Genomic DNA, 20,708 nt, shown 5'->3' on the forward strand with positions numbered 1-20,708 from the left:
TCTATTCCCAGCCACGGACTTTGTGTAGCTTTGGGAAAGTCACTAGTTACAGCAGTAGTAAGTCCACGTAGGGTGTGTCTACACTGCAGTTAAACACCCGGGGCTGGCCCAAGTTAACTGACTTGGGCTAAGGGGCTGTTTAATTGCAGTGTTGAATTTGCAGAACCCGCTGGAGCCTGAGTTCTGGGACCCTGCAAGGGGAGAGGGTCCCAGAGCTCAGGCTCCAGTTCCAGCCTGAATGTCTACACCACAGTTAAGCAGCATCTTAGCCTGAGCCACGAGAGCCAGAGTCAGCTGATGTAGGCCAGCCAGGGGTTTTCAATTGCAGTGTAGACATACCCTTAGTGACCCTTCTCACCAAGGTGTCTGGGTGCTTTTCAAAGCTTAAGTTGAGGCATTCGAGAGGAGATCAAACACCACGTTCCTCTGCTGCCTGCAGCTTCGCTAGTCCACTGAGAATCTAGGATTGAATCAGTTGGGAAGGCCTGGGCAAAGGTGCCTGTCTTTCAGTAGCTTCTCCTTCGCCATGCCACATCTGCAAAATGAGGAGAAGGCTGCTTGCCTACTTCACAGACTGCATTTAGTGTTTGTAAAGTGCACCGAGATCCTCAGGTGAAAGGTGTGTACATAAAAGTAAAATATTATTAAGTCGACCTCTGGCAATTCTTCTTTTTCGTGTGCTTGCTCATGTCGATTCCATTCTAGGTGTGTGTGCGCTCACATGCACAGTTGTCAGAAACTTTTGCCTTAGCAGTATCCGTAGGGTCGGCGGTGTGGTGCTCATGCATTGGTATATTAAGTGCCACCAACCCTACGCGCTCTCAGTTCCTTCTTACTGCCTGTGACAGTTGGTTGGAACGCCTTGTCTTGTAGATTGCAAGAGCATTAGTGGTTTTTTTACAGCCTTCTTAGTACTTTTATCTGCCAAACTGTGAACTCCGAGCCCACCTCCGAGGATACTGCTTGTGAGTCGCCTAGAATGGAATTGACATTGACAAGCACTCGAATAAGAAAAACCGGTAACCTACCTCTTGTAACTGTTGTTCGTCGAGATGTGTTGCTCACGTCCATTCCATGACCCGCCCTCCTGCCCCTCTGTCGGAGTTGCCGGCAAGACACAACTGAGAGGGTGTAGGGTCAGCGGCACCTAATATACCGACGCATGAGTGCGGCACTCAAGGGGGTGCCACAGCTGACCCTACAGATACCGCTAAGGCAAAAGTCTCCGACGATGGGGTGCGTGGGCGTGCGCATACCTAGAATGGAATGGATGTGAGCAACACATCTCAAAGAACAACAGTTACAAAAGGTAGGTAACCGATTTTTTTCATATGGTAACCCAAACTAAAGCAGCTGCTCATGTGTCCAAAGATACAACTGTGGTCTGGTGCCCTTTAAAAAGCATGTATGAATTGAACTGTACATATGACCAGCTCTGTTCAAATTGATTCCAGGGACAGGGAGCACCAGAGACTAGGTCATTGGCTAGGTTATTTGCCATGTGATCCTGGGTATGGAACTTCCCTACAATGATGTTAAAATTGATTCAGTGATTGATTGCTCCTGTGGAGTCTGTGTCTAAGTCCTGACTCCCAGAGCCAACAAGGCTATTTTATTGCCCTAGTTGCAGTGGTCTGAGACCCAGGATGTTGTACTGAAGTCTGCTTCTTGGCTGCTGTCTTAGTTTACGGAGCCATCGGAAGTGAGTTTGTGTGTGTGGTTTTTGGGAGGGGGGTGAGGGGGTGAGAGAACCTGGATTTGTGCAGGAAATGGCCCAACTTTATTATCATGCACATTGTGTAAAGAGTTGTCACTTTGGATGGGCTATCACCAGCAGGAGAGTGAATTTGTGGGTGGGGGGGTGGAGGGTGAGAAAACCTGGATTTGTGCTGGAAATGGCCCACCTGATGATCACTTTAGATAAGCTATTACCAGCTGGACAATGGGGTGGGAGGAGGTATTTTTTCATATTCTCTGTGTATATATAAAGTCTGCTGCAGTTTCCACGGCATGCATCTGATGAAGTGAGCTGTAGCTCACGAAAGCTCATGCTCAAATAAATTGGTTAGTCTCTAAGGTGCCACAAGTACTCCTTTTCTTTTTGCGAATACAGACTAACACGGCTGTTACTCTGAAACCTGTCATAAGCTAGTGAGTGGCCAGAGGGGCCAGCATCCTATAAAGTAATTTATCCTGCTCTGCTTAGAGAGTAAAGGGAGTGACTTGAGAGAGGAATGATGTCTGGGGTGGAGGAATGAATTTCAATGAACTTCTAACACTAAGTGTATTTTAATTCCTTGGTTAGCAAAATCCAGAAGACCTGTCATGTTCTGCTGCCCTGCTCTAGTCTCTGAAAACAAATACTCTAGGGCATTTGGACTTGGTACAGGAAGAAGATGAATGACTGCATCCTCCTTCTCTGATTCCACTGGCTCCCCATTCACTTCAGAATCTGGTTCAAAATTGTCCACCTTAATTTTATAAACTCTTCATAGACCTTATGCTGTCTACAAACCACCTCACTCCCTTCACTTATCCCACACTGGCCTGATCTCTGTCCTACATCCAGTTTCCGTGAGAATGTGTTCAATGCGAGAGCCTTCTGCTTTGCAGCTCCTCTTCCCTGTCATCTTGGCATCTCATCAGTTCTTCATCTTTTAAATCACACAAACAAATCTCGTGTTTCCTGGTCTCCATTTCTTCATTTATCTCTCCCTCCGTTGGTGTTTAATTCCGTAAAACTCTTTGAGATAGTTTTTGTTTTGTTCTGCTCTAAAACACAAAGCTGTATAATGTCTGCAGAGGAATCTGTTTGATCTTGTGTAGCTGGTGTGGTGTGACATTTGTAAGTCTGGATTCAGCAAGATCAGCCTGAGGCTGATTTTCCCCCTTCCCCTATTCTCAGGTAGTTGCAGTGTCAGCATAGAACGATGGAATTAAGGGATTAAATAGAAATAATGTACATGGCAAAAATTCAAGATGAGACGGGCCCAACTAGAGTAGTTCAAGATGTTGCATAAAACAGGATAAGTAGTTAGCAAAAAAGCTGGAATAATGGTGGTGCTTGTCAAATGTTGATTAAAATATGCCAGATTATAGTGTGAATACTATCTTGGTTTGATACTCTGGTCAGTTGTGCATTGAAATACTTCTACAATAATACTGTTGTACGTGTGTGTGCTTGACCCACATCCATCCACTGAAGTGGGGCATAGGGAAACACCGAGGCAAGCCGCATCCCATGAAATTTGGTTCCACATACTGTACCTCTCAGCCTGCCACTGCCCAGTCGCAAGATAGGAGGCTCAAAATGAACGAATAATTAGAGCAGAAGCTCGGTTTCTGTTAGTAAATGACAGTTATCTTCATCTTTGCAATTCTGCACTTCTAATGGAAATAAATAACAATATGAGCGAGAGAATATAGGATGGGGATGAGGAACACCCCTTATTACAGAGAATTGAGAGGCATGCTGGCCACCATGTGTATTCAAGGCAGATGGGAGGGATCACTCTCTCTGCTGCCATTAGCCTCCAACTCCTGTCCGCAGCTCACTGTGCTAGCTCAAAATGCAACAGACTGAGGGCTGGTCTACACTACAGAGGGGGATCAGTCTAAGTTATGCAACTTCAGCTACATGAATAATGTAGCTGAAGTCGACGTACTTAGATCTGCTTACCACAGTGTCTTCACTGCGGCGTGTTGACAGGAGACACTCTCCCATCGATTCCCCTTGCGCTTCTCGTTGAGGTGGAGTACAATCGATGATAGAGCGATTGCCAGTCGATTAATTGCGTCTATACTAGACACGATAAATTGAGCCCCGCTGGATCGATCCCTGCCCCTCAATCCAGCCGGTAATGTAGACAAACTCTCAGTCACACGCACTCATTCCATCCACTCCCAGAACATCAGATGTTAGCAAAAATACTCTAAATGGGGGAATTGACTGCTGACTTGGGGAAAATCAAGCTGAAGCCTTGTGCTGCAGATCACGGAGCTGCCTAGGGTGAATGGCGTGGGTGTTGAGGATCACGGCATTAGTAGTTCCAGATGCAGCTATGATCTGTCATCTCTGAGCTAAGTCAGTGAGTAAACAAGAGAGATAAAAAGAAGCTTCTGTGAGGGAGAGTGGAAATCAAGCTTTTTATGGTGCTCATTAAAAGTCAAATTAAAGGATAAATAAGGCTGCCTGGATATTTATTTAATTAGATATTTCTGGAGAGCATAAGGATACCAAGATTGCAAATAAATCCCTGACCTTTCCTGATCCAGAGCTCAGCAAGGAGCATAAAGAGCTGACTCAACAGCTTGGGGAGGATTATACTCTGTCACTTTCATATGGAAGGATTGCTCCTGCTTCCTCACTCTGTCTTGGCAAACACTGTTAAAAGGTCTTGCTATGATCCCTTTAGCTGTAACTCAGTCAGTACTGAGTGGTGCAGTGGGCTCAAGATGAATCTCCAGGAGTTGGAATAAACTGCGCAGGAGGGAGAATGCCCATTTGTAACCTTCACGTTCTCAATATCAAACATGGAAGGAACTTAACTGAAGCTGCAGGGGAGCAGGGAAAAGTAGCAGCTGGAGGGGTTGGGGAGAATCCAGGGTAGGCCATACTGACAGCAAAAAACATTCCAACCTAAATTTTGATCAGTAATTTTGGGAGGCCCTTCTGAAAATCAGGCCCCTTTTGCAGTGTTGGGCACCTGAAATCCAAGGCACTCCTAATCAGTAGTCGGGCACTCTGGTTTTGCTGGAACTGTTTTTTTTAAATAATTTGCTTACGTTAAAGACTGTCAAAGTAGTAGTAGGCCTGCCATATCCAGTTTATTCTATATTGAGTGCCTAAGGTTTGTGGGGTCGTGTGGCAGAAGAGGTCGGAAGTGGACCTAAATAGCTTTGCTCTGTTTTGATTTGTTCTATTGAAACCCTAAACTAAAACACAGTACCCCACATAATCCGTTGTATCTGTTCCTGGGGAATAGCAGGGCTGTTAAAGGACCCATGGCAGTTAGCAAGACATGTAAAACTTCATAGCCATTGTGAATGTTCTGTAATGTGAGCATTCTTTAACGTGTGTGTGTTGGCTCAGCATTTCAGCAGGTTTTCCTAGAAAAATAAATTTAGAGAAGTGATATTGTCTCTGTTTCTCTTGCCATTCGTCATTTTAGTAATGGTATCAGCACAGAACTTTTAAAACAAATGAACAGATGACTTGGGGTGACAGGTAAAATTGACTAGTAAGGGGGCTGCACCTTGCAAGCTACGGACAACCAACAAACTGTCCTATTGTTGTGAATCAGCTGTGTGTTCGATGTGCTTTTGGATTACCAAATGTCAGGGGAGGGGTAAAGGAAAAATATTGCACTGCTCCTGTTGTGAAGCCGCCATGATTCCTGGACTCTGAAACTTTCCTCTGGGAGCCCAGAAATAGTACCTTTTTGTGTCTTTGAAATTTGATGTTCACCTGTATTTATGTAGGAGGAAATAAAATAGTACTTTTCTCTGCTCCTGCATCCAAAGACCATAAAGCACTTAAAAATATTAATGAATTCAGTTTCACAACGCTTCTGTGAGGCACTGTTGGGAAGTACTCTATTGCCCATTTCACAGATGGGACAGCTGAGGCACAGAGAGGTTAAATGACTTGTCCAAAGTCTGTGTAGAGTTGGGAATAAATCCCGTTTCTCCTGACTTCTTCTCATTCCTGTAAACACTAGATCATGCTTCCTCTGTAATGGGACTTTTAGGGGGTGCATAAAGTTCTGCACGCTCTTGAATGCACTTTCAGGGTAGTTTCTGCATATTTCTCAAATCTCTGCAAATAAGAGAAGTAATTTTCCTTGACAAACAGCTGACTGGAGGCAGTGTGCCCCATGTACTGACTGAGAGCTGACTAAGGGATAAGTATTCCCTCAGGATCCCGGCAGGTATTTGGGTACAAGTATTAGTAACTTGTTTAAATTAAATTTGAAATACTGCAACAGCACGAGTTAATTGAGTTATATTCCATTAGTATGAAATTTTTAGATCCTCTTCTCAGGCTCAAGAGTTGGATTCCTTTAGGACATCCTAATTTGCACAGAATAAATATTTCATTAGCACTAATAGAAGAAAGGATTCTAGTTCCACTGTGCAAGTCTGCAAAGGAGGGAGGGAAATCTGTTGTATTGTGTGCGAGCCACAAGGGGAAAACCTTTTTAATTGGGCATTTTACAGCCTGGGACTCAAAGGTGTTTGCTTGAATAATATAATGCTCCTAGGATGCAAGGTGGTTCATCAGGGGAGTAGGTTAGTTTTTGAATCCTGTGTGGGTCAGTCATGACTAGAGTTGGCTGTGTTCCCTCCTAGATGGTGAAGGAGAACCAACCAATCACAGTGCAAGATCTCTCTTGCTGGTTTATGTCACGGGTTCTCAAACTTTTTTTGTAGCATGGGACACATCTCGATAGATTGTGTCTTGAGGAAACATCTCCACCTCTTTGTGATTTGCTTGAACCATTCTCCTCCCTAGGTCAACTCGCAATGCTTACTTACCGTGTTAGGGAAGTATTATGTAGTGTCTTTAAGGTGATAGGTGTTTTCTCCTCCTTGGGCAAAGTCTCCTTGTACTCTAATCTCTCAGCACCATGTGGCTTCTTGGATCACTACCAACTGCGCAGTGGGCCATGGGGTGCAGTTTGGAAAACATTGCTTTAAAGAGTTTTGAGCCCTTCGTTGTTTCAGCCAGCAATTCAGATACATACCCCCATCATCTGTTCCCTTCTTCCATTGCCAAAGGACTCCATCCCTCCAGTCTCTCTTCACTGGGTAACACTCACTGCTACATACCTTCACCTCCCATTTTCCATCCTCCTTCCATTCTCCCTTCATCCCCACTCCTATTTTTCTCCTCCAGCCTCTTCCAGTTGTTACCTTCCAGTCTGCCCTTGGTCACCTTTCTTCCTTCTCCAGTTGCTTATTTAGCACATTTTATAGGGCATCAATCAAAACGCACCAACCTTATCATACAATTAAAAAAATAAAATAAGCAAAACATGAAATTTAGTCAAAAGAACCAATCCCCCTACATATCTAGGCAGACAGAAGTCTGACACAGGAGGAAACCCTCAAGGTAAAGTCACCCCTCCAGCAACAGTGATCATGTTTCAGCTGGATGGAGAGTAGGAAGGAAATAACTCACGTAGGAGGCGAAGTAGGGGACTCGTGGAATGTTTAGAGACTGGTCATCTGAAATAATGTGGCTTGTGGCAAATGAGAGAGACTGACAGACCTCCCAGCCAGAAGTCCCATACAGGAGATAGCATCCTGGTCCTGAATGAATGTCGTGAACAAGCACAAACCTGCATCTCTGCAGGGAACTGGTACTAGAATTGGAGGGGGTGCTGCAGGTTGAAAGTGAAGTGCATTGGCAGAGCTGTGTGTAGCCCCAGGATTGGAACAGCATGGGGGTTTGAAATGAGATGTATGAGCATGTATGTATGTACTTGCCTGCATTGTTTCTGAAGAAAGCTAGTGCGTTAGTCTTTCTCTTTTGTGGACACCAAATTTATCCCCCCCAAATTATTTTTTAAAAAGCAATACAATATCTGTTTCAATCTTGGAGATGATTCTGTTGGATGAATGGAATGCTCATTGTGAAATCGTCCCCATTGGCTAAGTGTTTTATCAGTTTTTTTCTTTCCTTTCAGCTGCTCAGTTGGATAATATTGGATTCAGCATTATCAGGAAATGCATACATGCTGTCGAAACAAGAGGTATAGTAGTTCACCAGATGCCCTTTTTTTAGGGAAGGTCTTGCATCTGTTTTTAGCATTGTCTGTGCTTACCTTCTCTTTTTGTGCACAGAAATGACTTATTAACCCTCAGAGTCTCATGTTTGATATACCTCATTATAGGCTGGCACAGATGTCCTAGCTGGCCATGTACTTTAGCTTGAATAACTGGAGAACACAGGTGTTAAGCAGATCTCAGGAACTGAAGGATAAACAAAGAAATGTTGGGCTAGATTTTTAAAATTGGGAGCGGAATTTAATTTGAAATCTAATTTTGGGTATAATTTAATGTGCGCACCTCTCAAACAAATATGAATTTTATTCTCAATACCCCTGTAAAGTAGAGAAATCCCCATTTTACAGGTGGGGTGGGCACAGGTAAGAGAAAGTGACTTGCCCATTGGTCTCACAGGAAATCTGTAGCTGATCCAGACTTGAATCCAGGTCTCCTGAGTCCCAGCCCATTGTTCTCCTTCCTACCTGTAAGGGAATTCAGAACATTGGGTGATGTTAGGAACTGAGTATTTGCCATACTGCAGTGCTGCTGAGGCTCATATCCTAAGGACATAGAGTATGCGGTGGTTACTGAAGAGCTGCAGGCTGGTGAAGTTTTGCAACGCCCTAAATGAAGAAAAATAGTTTGCATTATTGAGATTTTCCTGCTGTCCGTGGTACAAACTCTGTTCAAATAACATGCTGGCTGTGATGAAAACCCTGGTTTAAAAAAGGCAAACAAAGCCAATACATTTATTTAGACCTGCAAAGGTCAAAATGCCCTCAACTCTCATTCCCTTCAGTAAGACTGGAGGAACATTCAGTTCCAGTTAGTCAGGTCCTTTGACTAGTGTCTGTAACAGCAAAGTAGATCTGTGTTGTTTGTCCTTTATTATTTATTTCTGTACTACCATAAGCCTTACTTTGGATCAGAATCACATTGTGCTGCACACTCTGCTGACACATGGAAAGACACGGTCCCTGACCAACATCAGACTCCTCAGCGCACCCACCCACTTGCCTGTTGCCAATCAAATATTTGTGTCTGGTGCTTCCTTGCTTTCTGTTGTCCACCACCATCTTCTGATTCCTGAGCTGATCAGGAGACAACACTTCGTAATAAATACATAAAAACCCAGACGTCAGAACCAAATCTCAACCCTTTCTAGAACAGCCAGGCTGAGAGTGTTGCATGCAGCTGGTGGAAGTTTTAATTACTGCAGCTATTAGCAAAGCCAAGGAAATGAAAGAAATGTTAATCTTTTAACATTCCCCTAATTAAGCAACCTCTTTATTTTTCCAGGGATCAATGAGCAAGGGCTCTACCGAATTGTTGGAGTAAACTCCAGAGTTCAAAAGCTATTGAGTATCTTAATGGGTAAGTGTCTCAAATCCACATTAGAGGGAAGCAGCTTATTACCAGCCCTGATGACGGAGGCTGTCGTCGAAATACCAGAACCTGGGGTGGGAATTCCACTTTGGGAAATGAATTCTCATTAACATGTTCTGTGAGGGGTCAGGAGAGTGTGGGGATTGGAACACTAGGAATTGTGTAGGGCATTCACTTTAAAGGGGCTTTTATTTCACCTGGTCTGTTGCTTGTGCCACACTCGTATGCTTTGCAAATCTTGGCAGTCTTCCCAAATGCAGCCTGTAACCTTCAGAAAAATAGTTGAACCGTATGTTAGCTTTTATTCCTATACCTGCCACATGCTCCCTCTGTTCTTGTCTCCAGTAGTTTTGTCTCTATTTCATGTTGCTCATGGTTCTAGTTGCTCTCCCTTTAGATCTAATTTTCCTGTCCAGCTATGTTTACTACTAGCAGAGTTATTTTAGCCCTCCCCCATCCACTTTCTTGTTTTTAACTTCCTCCCATAGCAGGTCATAAAAGAACCCTGTTGTCGGTCAGACTTCGACACAGCCATCCTAACAGTTGGTCAGAGTGTGAAGCGTATAGTGTAAATTAACTGGATGGGGATAGCAAGTGTATGTGGTGGGCTTAGCTGCTGTGGGATTATGGGGGGCAGTGACTGTTCCATAATTTCATCTGGTTTTTCAATAGACTCCCTCCTGGAAGAGCTTCTTTACCTGTAGATGAATATGCTAAAGGGAAGGGCAGAAGGGGCTGACATGTTAGGGCTCTCTGTCTGACCAACGAGGTTCAGCCCAGTGTTTGAGAATGTCCACTTGAGACAGAGTCCTAGTCAGGCCTTCAGACGTCCCTCCCACCTCAGAAAGATTTTTCCTGTTGGAAGTTCAAGGCTACTATTCCTCTCTCTGTGTATGCTGAACAGCCTGATAATGTGTCACCATCTCCTTCCCGGTTTCAACTTTGTGCTAAGCCCCTCTGCATTGCAGTCTGCCTTCTGCCTTCACAATTCCATTGCTCTCTCTGTGAAGTATGGAGAGCTACAAATCCTGGGTGTTTTGAACACTGAAGACCTCCTAGCTAAGCACAACTGAATAGTGAGATTCAGTACCTCAGAGGTCAAAGCAGACCCAGCTGGGCCCCAAAATTTCATTTAATGTATCAAGGTGGGGGGCATTGTCTCTCCACTCTGTGCTCTGCCACAAAACTCAGGGGTTGCAAGTCCCTCAATCCCATTCACATCCTACCAGCAGCAGTATCTGCAGTCCATGGCTGACCCACACTTAGTGCTGCTGCCCCTGCAAGCGTGTGGGAGTGACTCTTCGGGATCAAGGTAGGGGCATTCCTCACTTCACTATGCATTGAAAATCTGCTGTCTCAGGCAGTCACCTGTGCCACCTACCCCTTTTGCTGGCCCTGTTCATGTGGCAGTAGCAATGTGCAACAGGAGCCAAAGCGTTGCATGGGCAGGTTGATATATCAATGCAAAAGTGCATCAGAACTTAGAACAGATACAGCTGCTCACACAAGAGAGCAGTTCTGTGCTTTTTTTCCCGCTCTGGAATCTGAAATGAAGCCATGACAGGAGGACGTTTCCACATGGATTTCCAAAGAGGTAACCTGCTGTAAGTTGAAGCATGTGATTTTCAGCCCTGTTTCAGTTGCATTTAGAATTTCATTTATTGCTTTAGCTCTAATAACTCCATAGGGAAAAATACCCATCCAGAGCTCCAAGCACCCTAGACATGCATGAAAAAAAACACTTAAGAAAAGTTGTAAACAGTTGTAAACAGTGGTAGCATTCTAACCCCATCTCATGCTGTTTAGTGCCTGGTAGGCCAATATGAATTAGGATATGTCTCTAACTACTAGATGTCTGTAACTGAATATTTTAGTTATTTGTTCAGTGCCTTAGTGTCACATTCATCACTCGCTGGAAAATCTGCTCCCCTTGGGACTACTATGCTTTCTACCCTTTGGACTGCCGCTCTGTCCACTCTATTGTCCTCTCTTGATTTCTCTCCCCCTTCTCAATCTTTGATCCTCCTCTGTTTTTTCCCCTCTGCATTTCCTCCTTGCAGCAACTCCAATTTCCAACCCTGTGTACTAAAGTGATCAGTGATTAACTTGTTTAATGTTGACACTGAAATTTCGTAATCGCGCTTTAAAGTTGATAGTCCAATGAGGTTAACGGGGACAGAGGCGGTCACACTTGCACGTCATTGTTCCAGGCTCTCTTCAGACTAAGGCAGACACCACTGCATCAGTCACACTCTGTTCACATTTGGAAGTTTATCTCTGCAGCCATAAAGGCTATTGTTTTAACGAAAGTTTATCACAGATTCTCCGTATGGGCCCCGTAACTATATCATCTGGGTTGGATCGATCTCATGGGTCATATGTTTGCCAGCCTGGCTCAAAAAAGCATTAGGTACTGGCCACTGGCAAACATAAGCTTCTACTTTGGGTGCACCTACCGCACAATCTGATCTGATATGCCAGGACCTCTGGTTTTTTGTTTAGTTTTTTTAACCAGAATGCATGTATTAAGAACTATCAAAGCATTTGGAATTACTGGCTCCACACAGTGGGCCAAATCATGGCCTCGGTTCCGCTCTCTCAAATATATCTGTTTCAGTATAAGGTTCCCTGGCTGTAACAGATAGCTGGATTTGGTCCTTTGTGGGTTCTTTAGTGCTGAGAGGAATCAAGAGTTTTGGCCACCATCCAAAAACATCATCTCCTTAGTAGCTGAAGACACTCCGTCTTTGGCTTCATGCCTCACAATGTGGTGATATAGTCAGTGTTTGTGTCTTGCCTGCCATGTCTTCATTAGCTGCTGATGTCTGAAGCATAGCAATGAGCCCTAAGCTTGCTGGCAGGCTAGAAGATTAGGGGTGTCACCCAAGTAGGTTGCAATTTGTTTTAATCCCTGTTGATCTTCAATATTGTTATTGTCTGGCTGGAAAAGGGCATGTCTTGACCTCCTCATATTAACAACAGAACCCAAGGGGAGTATCTTTGCTGAGTTCCAGCCTCCAGGCTGACACAAGCTCTCCGTAAAGGCACTGCCAAACTGAGCTCTGCTCCTCCCCCCCCCCCCCCCCGGTCTTTTTGGACTTAATGCGTTTAATGTAAAAGCAACATCCTGTTCAAATGTTGACTATTTAGATCAAAACCTCATGACCTAAGGAGCCAGATTTTGCTTACAACTTCAGGTTTCCCTTATATTTAGAAATGAATGTGGTCAGCATTAGTGATTCACATACAGATTAAATGGCAAGTGGATCAGGTTTCAGAGAGCTGTGATTGGTGTAAATGGCACACGCTGTGGAGGCCTTCGGTGTGACTTTTCTACAGAAGGTGCTATGGTGCTCTGTCCTCAGCTTGGAGGTATTTGCAGATAGCACTTTGCATTGGCAGTAGCTGCTTTAGACTCAAATACAGTACCTGCCATGCTCTTGCTGTGGGACTTGTGTATCAAAGGCAAATGACTTGCTCCTCAGTTTCCCTACTGGTGAAATGGTGAATACCTCTCTATCAGGGTTCTTTTGAGGCTTAATTCATCAACATTTGTAAAGTGTTTATCTTTCTTCAGCCCCTGCCATTAAAAATCTCCAAAGTATTACTTATTTATCAAGCACAGCTGTTTTTGAAGTGTTGTACTGTTAAGACATGAGCACAAACACAGTATAGAATAGAACTAGCATGCAAATCTGTTCTTTAAAGGCTCCTTATTAAGATACATGGTGGAGTATAACATATTGAGTGATCCTACTGATCCTTGCCAGTGTAGTCAGCGGTGAGTGAGATTTCCTATAGCCATTGGCCTTTATGATGAAATGTGTTTATGGCTGTTTTTGAAACCATCTTAATGTCACCCAAGTGGCTATTAGAATTAATACCTGGTAACATGATTGTATCCCAGGCAGCTCTATTTATCACAGCGAAAGTGGTGAGGAATTGAAATAACAGCAGCGGTGGCTAGTACTGTTCCCCTCTCCCTTAACGTCTCCCAGAAATTTACTAAAGACATTCTGCAACACTGGCTACAGTACTTCTGGGAAAGATGTCATTGGATAGGCTAATCGGCATTTCAGACACCATCTGGAAGAATCAGACCCTGGGGAGCCGCTGTGCCATTGTATGTAAGCATCTCGCTGTATTTCCATCAGAGTGCTTGTTTTTTCCAGTGTTTAATCATTCTTAGTCATTTAACTTAACATCAAGCTGAAAGTTTGTGACCCCAGCTAATTTGATTCACTGTGCCATGGGAGCTGTATAGTTGGTAGTATGCCTGGGTGGACAGGCTCATGATTGGAGATGATGCCCACAGTTCCTCTCAGTCACCAGAGCTATTGTCTACAAAAAAAACCCACACAAAAACCAAAAAAAAAAACCCCAAAACCTCCCACCCTGACTTCTGCTGATCTTGGAATCTGTTGTGTTTGGGGCTGCCTTGTTTTTCTTCAGACGATCACCACATGATCCTTTTAAATCAAAATATCAATCTCTGTCTGTTGGTTAAGCTTATTCATAACAGCTCAGACGCAGTGGAAGCTCCATGTTGTGGGACGTTTATGATGAGGCAGGACAAAACCCTAGTAACTATGCATGGGAAAGGATCTTGCACTGGTGGTATGGTGGTGGGAGCGGACAAGTTGACTTCTTCCATCTCCATCTTCCATCATAGAAGAAGAAATGTTCATGCTTCTACCTCCCATTATTGTTCACATTCATCTTTGCTGTGTTTGTCTAAACATACATCTTGCTGAGTCTTCTCTGAGTTGCTGTGTTGGCACTGTTATTAAAAAAGCCTTTAACTTCTGCTCATTTTGACCATATCAAGTTATTTTTAACCAATAAAAATGGTCTCCTTTTAAAATGCAAGTCAGATAGCAAGTTGCACTGAAACTGATTAGGAAGGATTGTGTTAGTTTGTGTGGTGTCTGTGTGACACACACGATTTTTGTCATTAATACAGAATTTTTTTTGAATGTTGATCTTTTTCACTACCCCTTTTGATGCGTTTTTCTTTAAAATAAATCCATTGCCTTTCAGGAAATCCGAACTCTTATTCAGTACAAACTTTTAATTGTTTTCAAAATTGCACAGTTTTTACCTATTGTTTTAAAATTCAGGAACATATTATAAATGAGTGCAGAAAAAGTAAGTTGAATCCAGGGAATGATCGAGGGTAATCAGCTGCACCCAGCAGCGTTCTATTTGGCTTTAGTCATCCTCATATGCTTCGGAATTCTATGTTTCCTGCAGGCCGGCAGTCAAGCACTTTTTCAATTGCATCAGAAGGACCCGCTCCAGTTTTCAATGAGATCAATGGAAAGACTCCCATTGTCTGATCAGGCTCACTTTCTATTCTCATTCATATCTGGGTTATTTTCAGTCAGTGTCCCGAGCTTGTAATCAAGGCCTAGGGTTTTATTTATCACTCTTCATTTAATATAGGAAATTAATATAGTCAAATTCACCTACCAATAGTTAAAGAGATTGAGAATTAAATTAGACAGTAAACGAACTCAGAAATGGAAAGCAAACAAGCACAAAAGCAATGGGAAGCATGTAATTGTGCCTGCAAGAGGAACTTATTCATGGCTTTCTCTCTCTCAAACGGTGACCAGACAATGCTTTTCGATCCTTACGTGGAGGAGCCAGGATCTTCACTTGTTATGCAGATTCCATACCTGAGCGTTTACCTGGGTTACCACCAGTGGTGCCAATTAATGCAAATGTGATGGTAGTTTTTAGTGTAATTTGGTTTTAATGGTCAGTGACAGTTGTCATGACGATCTTTGGAACATGGACAGTTGTCTGCTAGGAACTGGACTGAAAATGCCCACTCACTTCACATAGGTCACTGAACAGCCACCTGATGGTAACTGGTTTCAGCAATCCTTTAGCCCTGTAGCACTGGGGTACAAAATGCTAGAAGTCTGCAGGAAGAAAAAACTGGTTCCTGCCTTTTCAAATCATTATTTTACTGTAATGGCATTAGGATGTTTCACCAGAGCTTCCACAGAAACTGATTAAATACTGCCTTAAATATTGTCTAACTACAAACAATGACTTCAAAAAAAGCCCTCGCTCCCTGATCTAGTTGGAGGCTTACAGCGATCAGAGAACAGGCAGCATGACTCCAGGTTTCTAAAAGCACAACTTCCTTTGCAGTTGTTTCAGATCTTGGGTTTTGGAAGAAAACATCTTGCTGGCCAAAGCCTCATATTCACTCCGTGCAGAACAGCTGCATGTGGTTTGTTTGTTTGTTTGTTTGTTTGTTCGTTTCTTTCTTTCTTTCTTAAAGGGAATTTAAAAAAGAAATACACAAAGGGAGGGGAGGCCCACCGAAGAGATGAGGGGAAGGAGAGGAGTAAGCGGTGTTTAAAAATAAAAACAGAATAAATGAACAGGCTCCTTCACTCCAGATAGGTGCACCATATTGAGCTTAAAACCCATTTTGGCCCCCATATGCTGTTTTGCTCTCAGGCCATAAAAGCCCTAGAGCCAGCCAGAGAATTCCCCTGGCAGAGACATTGTGAAGGCAGCACAATGAATGTCCCATACATGCCAGTGTAGGGGGTATGCCAGGGTCTGCAGATGATGGGGGTAGGGAAGGCGCTGTGTACTACAGAGGTTCTCAGTAGATTGGGTTGAGTGCCTAAGTTCCTTTGGGGGCCATTTCAGCTCCTGAAACAGCCCAGGATTAGGAGGGTGCAAAATGACTTTAAGCCACTTACCTCCTCAGCCCCCCAGCTCCTTCCACCCAATTGCAAAGTTTATATTGTGCCCCTACAAGGTGCAGCACAGAATTTCTCCCTGTGTTTTTACACTGCTGAGGATCCAAGAGGATCTCCGCTGATGGCCTTTTATATGAGCCTCACGATGCCAAGTGTAACAGCCTGTCTTGGGTTGGGGATGACTGGGCCACCTCACAGAGCCTGGGAGAGCCTTTCCTGAAATCATCCAGCAGAGGGTGCGGAAGAGCCATTTACAGCTGTTCATTTACCTGTCCTCTCTCTGTGTGCGCCAAGCTGCTTCCACAGTCCTCCTGGGCCCTGCTGGGGTGGGGGAGCCAAACCTGGCAGTCTCCACAAGTGGGCTGAGCAGGTTGTTGGGCCAGTGGAAACAGAGGCAGTCAGAATGCTGAGGACCCAGAAGGATAACAGCATTGCCAAATGTTCCCTTCATGTTCAGGGCCTGATCTGGTGAGGTCTTGAGCGTCTCTAGCCATGGAATAAGGAGTTGAGCGCACTCAGCAGGATCTTGCATGACTGGGCTCTACACCATCAATTTCACTGCTAATTAAAGTTTTGCTCCCTTTTATTGGGGGAATGCTTAACTGGAGGCCTGGCTGGACTGTAGCAGAACCACGAAGCAGGCTCTGTTAGTGCTTTTTGCAACCGGCCCTAGGAGGAGCCAGTGGGGAAGGAGCATTCCTTTGGCAGGGTGGTAATAGTGGACAGTTGGTCTTTGTGGGCTGGAGGAAGGCAGCCATCCACAGCCTCAATGGGTTCCCTCTGTGTGTATCCATGCCAGCCGGAGGAAGATGTTTTTGTATGTCTCTTTGGCCAGAGGAAAGGGCTGGAGAGTAGCCACTCACCACGGCGTAGCTGGAGAAGCCTTGGGAAAATGAGCACTTTGACATAAAAGGTGAGCTGCTGGTTCACTCTGATCTGGCCACAGTTTGCGCAGCGGTTTTCTTCCCCTCTCCAACTGGTGCAATGGACCATCTCTCTTCCTGTGCTTTCATGGTGGCATGTGAAGGAATGTGTGGATTTGGGACTCATAAAGTTAAAAACAGCCCTGGGGCAGGGCTGGTGGTTAGTGCTTTGCACTGTCAAGCAGGAGACATTGGCTGCCACTCCTAGCTTAGGCGTCTCACTTTCTGGGCTGCTAAGTGTTGAGCCCAGTGACTGCCTGGACGAGCTCCTGAGTCCAAACCAACCCTTCTTGGGCAAAGATGGTGGCTGCAACCTCTAGAATTAGAAGGTGAACGACAGAGATAAAGCTGCACAGTGCAGAGGCATGCATGCACATGTGGAGGGCAAGGGTCAGTGTGGGAAAGGAAACTGCTGATATGAATATGAACACACAGCACTCAGAGACTGCCAGAAGAGTTTAATTTGTTCCCAGGTAGGTTCTGAGGATCAGAAGAGTCAAACTCCCAGCATACCAGAGAGATCTACAGGGAGGTGCAGAAATTGGCAGCCCTTTTTGAAAACAAAGATTGCTTGGGAGTCTCTGGACAGGGCTGGCCTGGAAATGAAGTACATTAAAATGGAAGTGCTTAAGCTCTGAGAAACTTGCCTAATATTGCTATAAAAAGCCTTCTAGCCTGACTGTTGTTTGAGTCTTTTTTTCCTCTGTAATGTTACATAACGTTTGTATGGTTGGAGGCCTGGCGAAGGCTAAATAGCTGGTTTACTAGATGTGGTTCATGCAATGGCTTGCACATGTAAAACTTGCCAATTTCTGCTCACTTACAGCCAGGCTCTGTCTTTTGTTGTCTTGCTGTTTGAGCCGGATTGCCCCTAGAATGAAGAGATTTGCAGTAATATTTGACATCTCTCCAGGGCTTGCTCATGTTGTGGAAGTTCAGAAGTTTCTGTAAATCTCTGCATGTGACTCTGGGGATGGGGAGGGATGAATCAGACATTTAAAAAAATCTTTAAGGATGCCAAGGAACAGTCTGCTGAGAAGAGGATGTAGAAAACTAATAGAATGACATCAAGAGGCTAGAGGTGAAAAAACAAACCAAAATATGATTTTTCTAAGCCAATAACCCGCCCAGCCTGTGCCGCCTTCCCAGACTCATTGCTCTACAACATTTAAAAATAGGGTTTGGTATTTCTCCCCTCACTGTGATACAAATAGATTAAACAAGAATACGCTGCTTTCCCCATCACCCGTATGCCTTAGAGAAAGCTGACCGTGTATAAGCTTCCTTGCTGTAGAAATCTGCCAGCAGGGTCCCTGCAGATGCTCCTGCTTTTGCAAGCCAATGGGAACTTTATGGCCTGAGTTCTCCCTCCACCTTCTAGCAGCAAATGTCAGGCTGGCAAAAGCACTCATCTGGCAGCAGGTTTCTGGAGTGGCAACCTAGGGTCTACCAGGTCAAGTGACGCAGTGGATAATTTGCTGACACGCTGTTGTGCCAGTGTCCTGCTATATAGGGCTGTGTGCGCCAACTTTGTTTCCTCCTTTTACTCCAGCTGCAGAACAAAGCGGGTAAAGTGCATGTGTAATTTCCTCAGTTGCCAGCAGGGCTAGGTCTAGTGGTGGTTCTGCCCTGGGCAAGCAAGCAAATGTCTGCCTTTTCCAGCCAGCAGTGTCTCATGCACACACTTACTGACTGTCCTATTGCCCCTGTTATTTTGTTGCTCTGGGCACTTGCCTGCTTTAATTGTATGATACAGCTGGCCCTGGTTACTAGCAGTCACTGTCTGTTCCCCACCACTTATTTGTACTGCTGTGTGCCCAAGTCACTTGCCAGTCATTTAGGCATGCCTTGCTGCCATTGTCCTTCTATTATTTTGATGTATTTATTTATACTGCAGTTGTGCCCCAAAGTCTAAATTAAACGGCGTGTGTCTAGTCTGTCTGCCTCTGTCTGATACTGTTCCGCTTCCGTCGCTGCAGTACCTAAGCACAGCAGAGTCTTGAAACCCTTTTTTATTGTCACGCTTGAAACAAAACTATTGGTCCCATCAGCCATGAGTGATGAGCTCCTCTTCTTTTTGCTTTTGAACACATGCAAGTGAGTCCTAGTGTCCAGCCTGTGGTCACCATCTTCATCCATATCCATGTAAGCAGGAACAGCTCTCAAGGCTCAAAGTATTTGCTGGTGTTGGTTATTTGGAGAGACTATTGAGAAACTGAGCAGTGGGATCTTCTTTCAGAGTAACCCCACAGTAGCAGCTTTGGAGGTGACTGTGTTGTTTAATGTGTTCTCTTTGAGCCACTCATTCTTTTGTTGCCTTTCTTCCCTAGATCCCAAAACAGCTTCTGAAACAGAAACGGACATCTGTGCTGAGTGGGAGATAAAGACTATCACCAGTGCACTGAAAACTTACTTGAGGTAGGGGAGAAACGCCTCCTGTGTTCTATGTCTCCACAAGTGTGTTCTGTAATGTCCTGGGGATCTCCTCCACTACCCGAGCTTCTAGTCAAGAGAACAAGTTTAAAATAACTAAGGAAGAGACTGTTCTTAAAGAATCCACCTTGGCTTTTCCACTGAACCCCATGCATGCTTGGGCAGGACTTCTGGAATTTACTGAATACTGTACAGATGCGAATGTGGAGAGTCTATTTTGGTCAATTTCACGGTCATAGGATTTAAAAAATCATAAATTTCATGATATCAGCTATTTAAATCTGTAATTTCACGGTGTTGTAACTGTAGGGGTCCTGACCCAAAAAGGAGTTGTGTGTGTGTGGGGGGGGTGTCACAAGGTTATTGTAGGTGGGTTTGCAGTACTGCTACCCTTACTTCCGCGCTGCAGCTGCTGGCGGCGGTGGCGTTGCCTTCAGAGCTGGGCAGCTGGAGAGCAGCAGCTGCTGGCCGGGAGCCCAGCTCTGAAGGCAGAACCAGTGCCAGCAGCAGTGCAGAAGTAAGGATGGCATGGTACGGTATCGACACCTTTTGTTTCTGCGCTGCCGCCTGCAGAGGCGGGCCCTCAGTCAGCAGCAACTACTCTCTCTGGCCGCCCAGCTCTGAAGGCAGCAGCAGAGACGTAAAGGTGGCATGGAATGGTATTGCCACCCTTACTTCTGCCCTGCTGCTGGCAGGGTGCTGCCTTCAGAGCTGGGCGCCCGGCCAACAGCCACCGCTCTCCGGCCGCCCAGCTCTATAGGCAGTGCAGAAGTAAGGGTGGTAATACCATGACCTGCCCTAAAATAACCTTGTGACCTCCCCCCACCCAATTTGAGAAACACTGGTCTCCCCTGTGAAATCTGTATAGTATAGGGTAAAAGCACACAAAAGACCAGATTTCACAGGGGGAGACCAGATTTCACAGTCCGTGATGAGTTTTTCGTGGCCATGAATTTGGTAGAGCCCTACTCATGTGGTACAGCCATAACTTATAAACACTTCTTCTTATGTACCTCACTGTTAAGTTTGTCTCTTGATTCAGGCTTTTCCCTGTAAGCGAAGACCCAATGCATTCCAGTATGCTGCTGTCTAGCAAATCTATTGTCCTGATGGTTTAGTGGCAGAAAGTTCAGAGTTAGTTTGTATTTCCAAAAGGACCATGAAAATTCATAAGGCTTTCTTTGATATCTAGGCATAGAACTGTACATGTGGGTACAGTCCAACCATATGAAAACTGATGCCCTTGTTACAGCTGGGTTATCTTCTATTATTGTATAAGTATGACATGTAACATCATTTACTGAAGCACTAGTCCAGAGAAAACTGATACTGTGCAGAGAATGTTAGAGCCAACATCACACTATTTCCTTTGGTGCCTCCTTGAGATTAATTTCTTCCTGGTATTTATTTAGTAATAAAGATATGCAAGAATTTGTCAGTAATTAATAAACTACAAACTTCT

At 44.6% G+C, this 20,708-nt stretch overlaps 1 protein-coding gene across 1 annotated transcript in view; it reads left to right on the plus strand.

Annotated features, from left to right (window-relative positions):
- Positions 1 to 20,708, plus strand: part of ARHGAP26 (Rho GTPase activating protein 26) — a 305,883-nt gene that overhangs the window by 158,651 nt on the left and 126,524 nt on the right. The window contains exons 13-15 of the mRNA XM_084635724.1: positions 7,692 to 7,757; positions 9,073 to 9,147; positions 19,144 to 19,231. Of these exons, the coding sequence (XP_084491850.1) occupies positions 7,692 to 7,757; positions 9,073 to 9,147; positions 19,144 to 19,231 (229 nt within the window). The remainder of the gene's footprint in view (positions 1 to 7,691; positions 7,758 to 9,072; positions 9,148 to 19,143; positions 19,232 to 20,708) is intronic.

The sequence above is a fragment of the Lepidochelys olivacea genome (genome assembly GCF_965140295.1).
Source record: "Lepidochelys olivacea isolate rLepOli2 genome assembly, chromosome: 8".
Lineage (NCBI taxonomy): Eukaryota > Metazoa > Chordata > Testudines > Cheloniidae > Lepidochelys > Lepidochelys olivacea.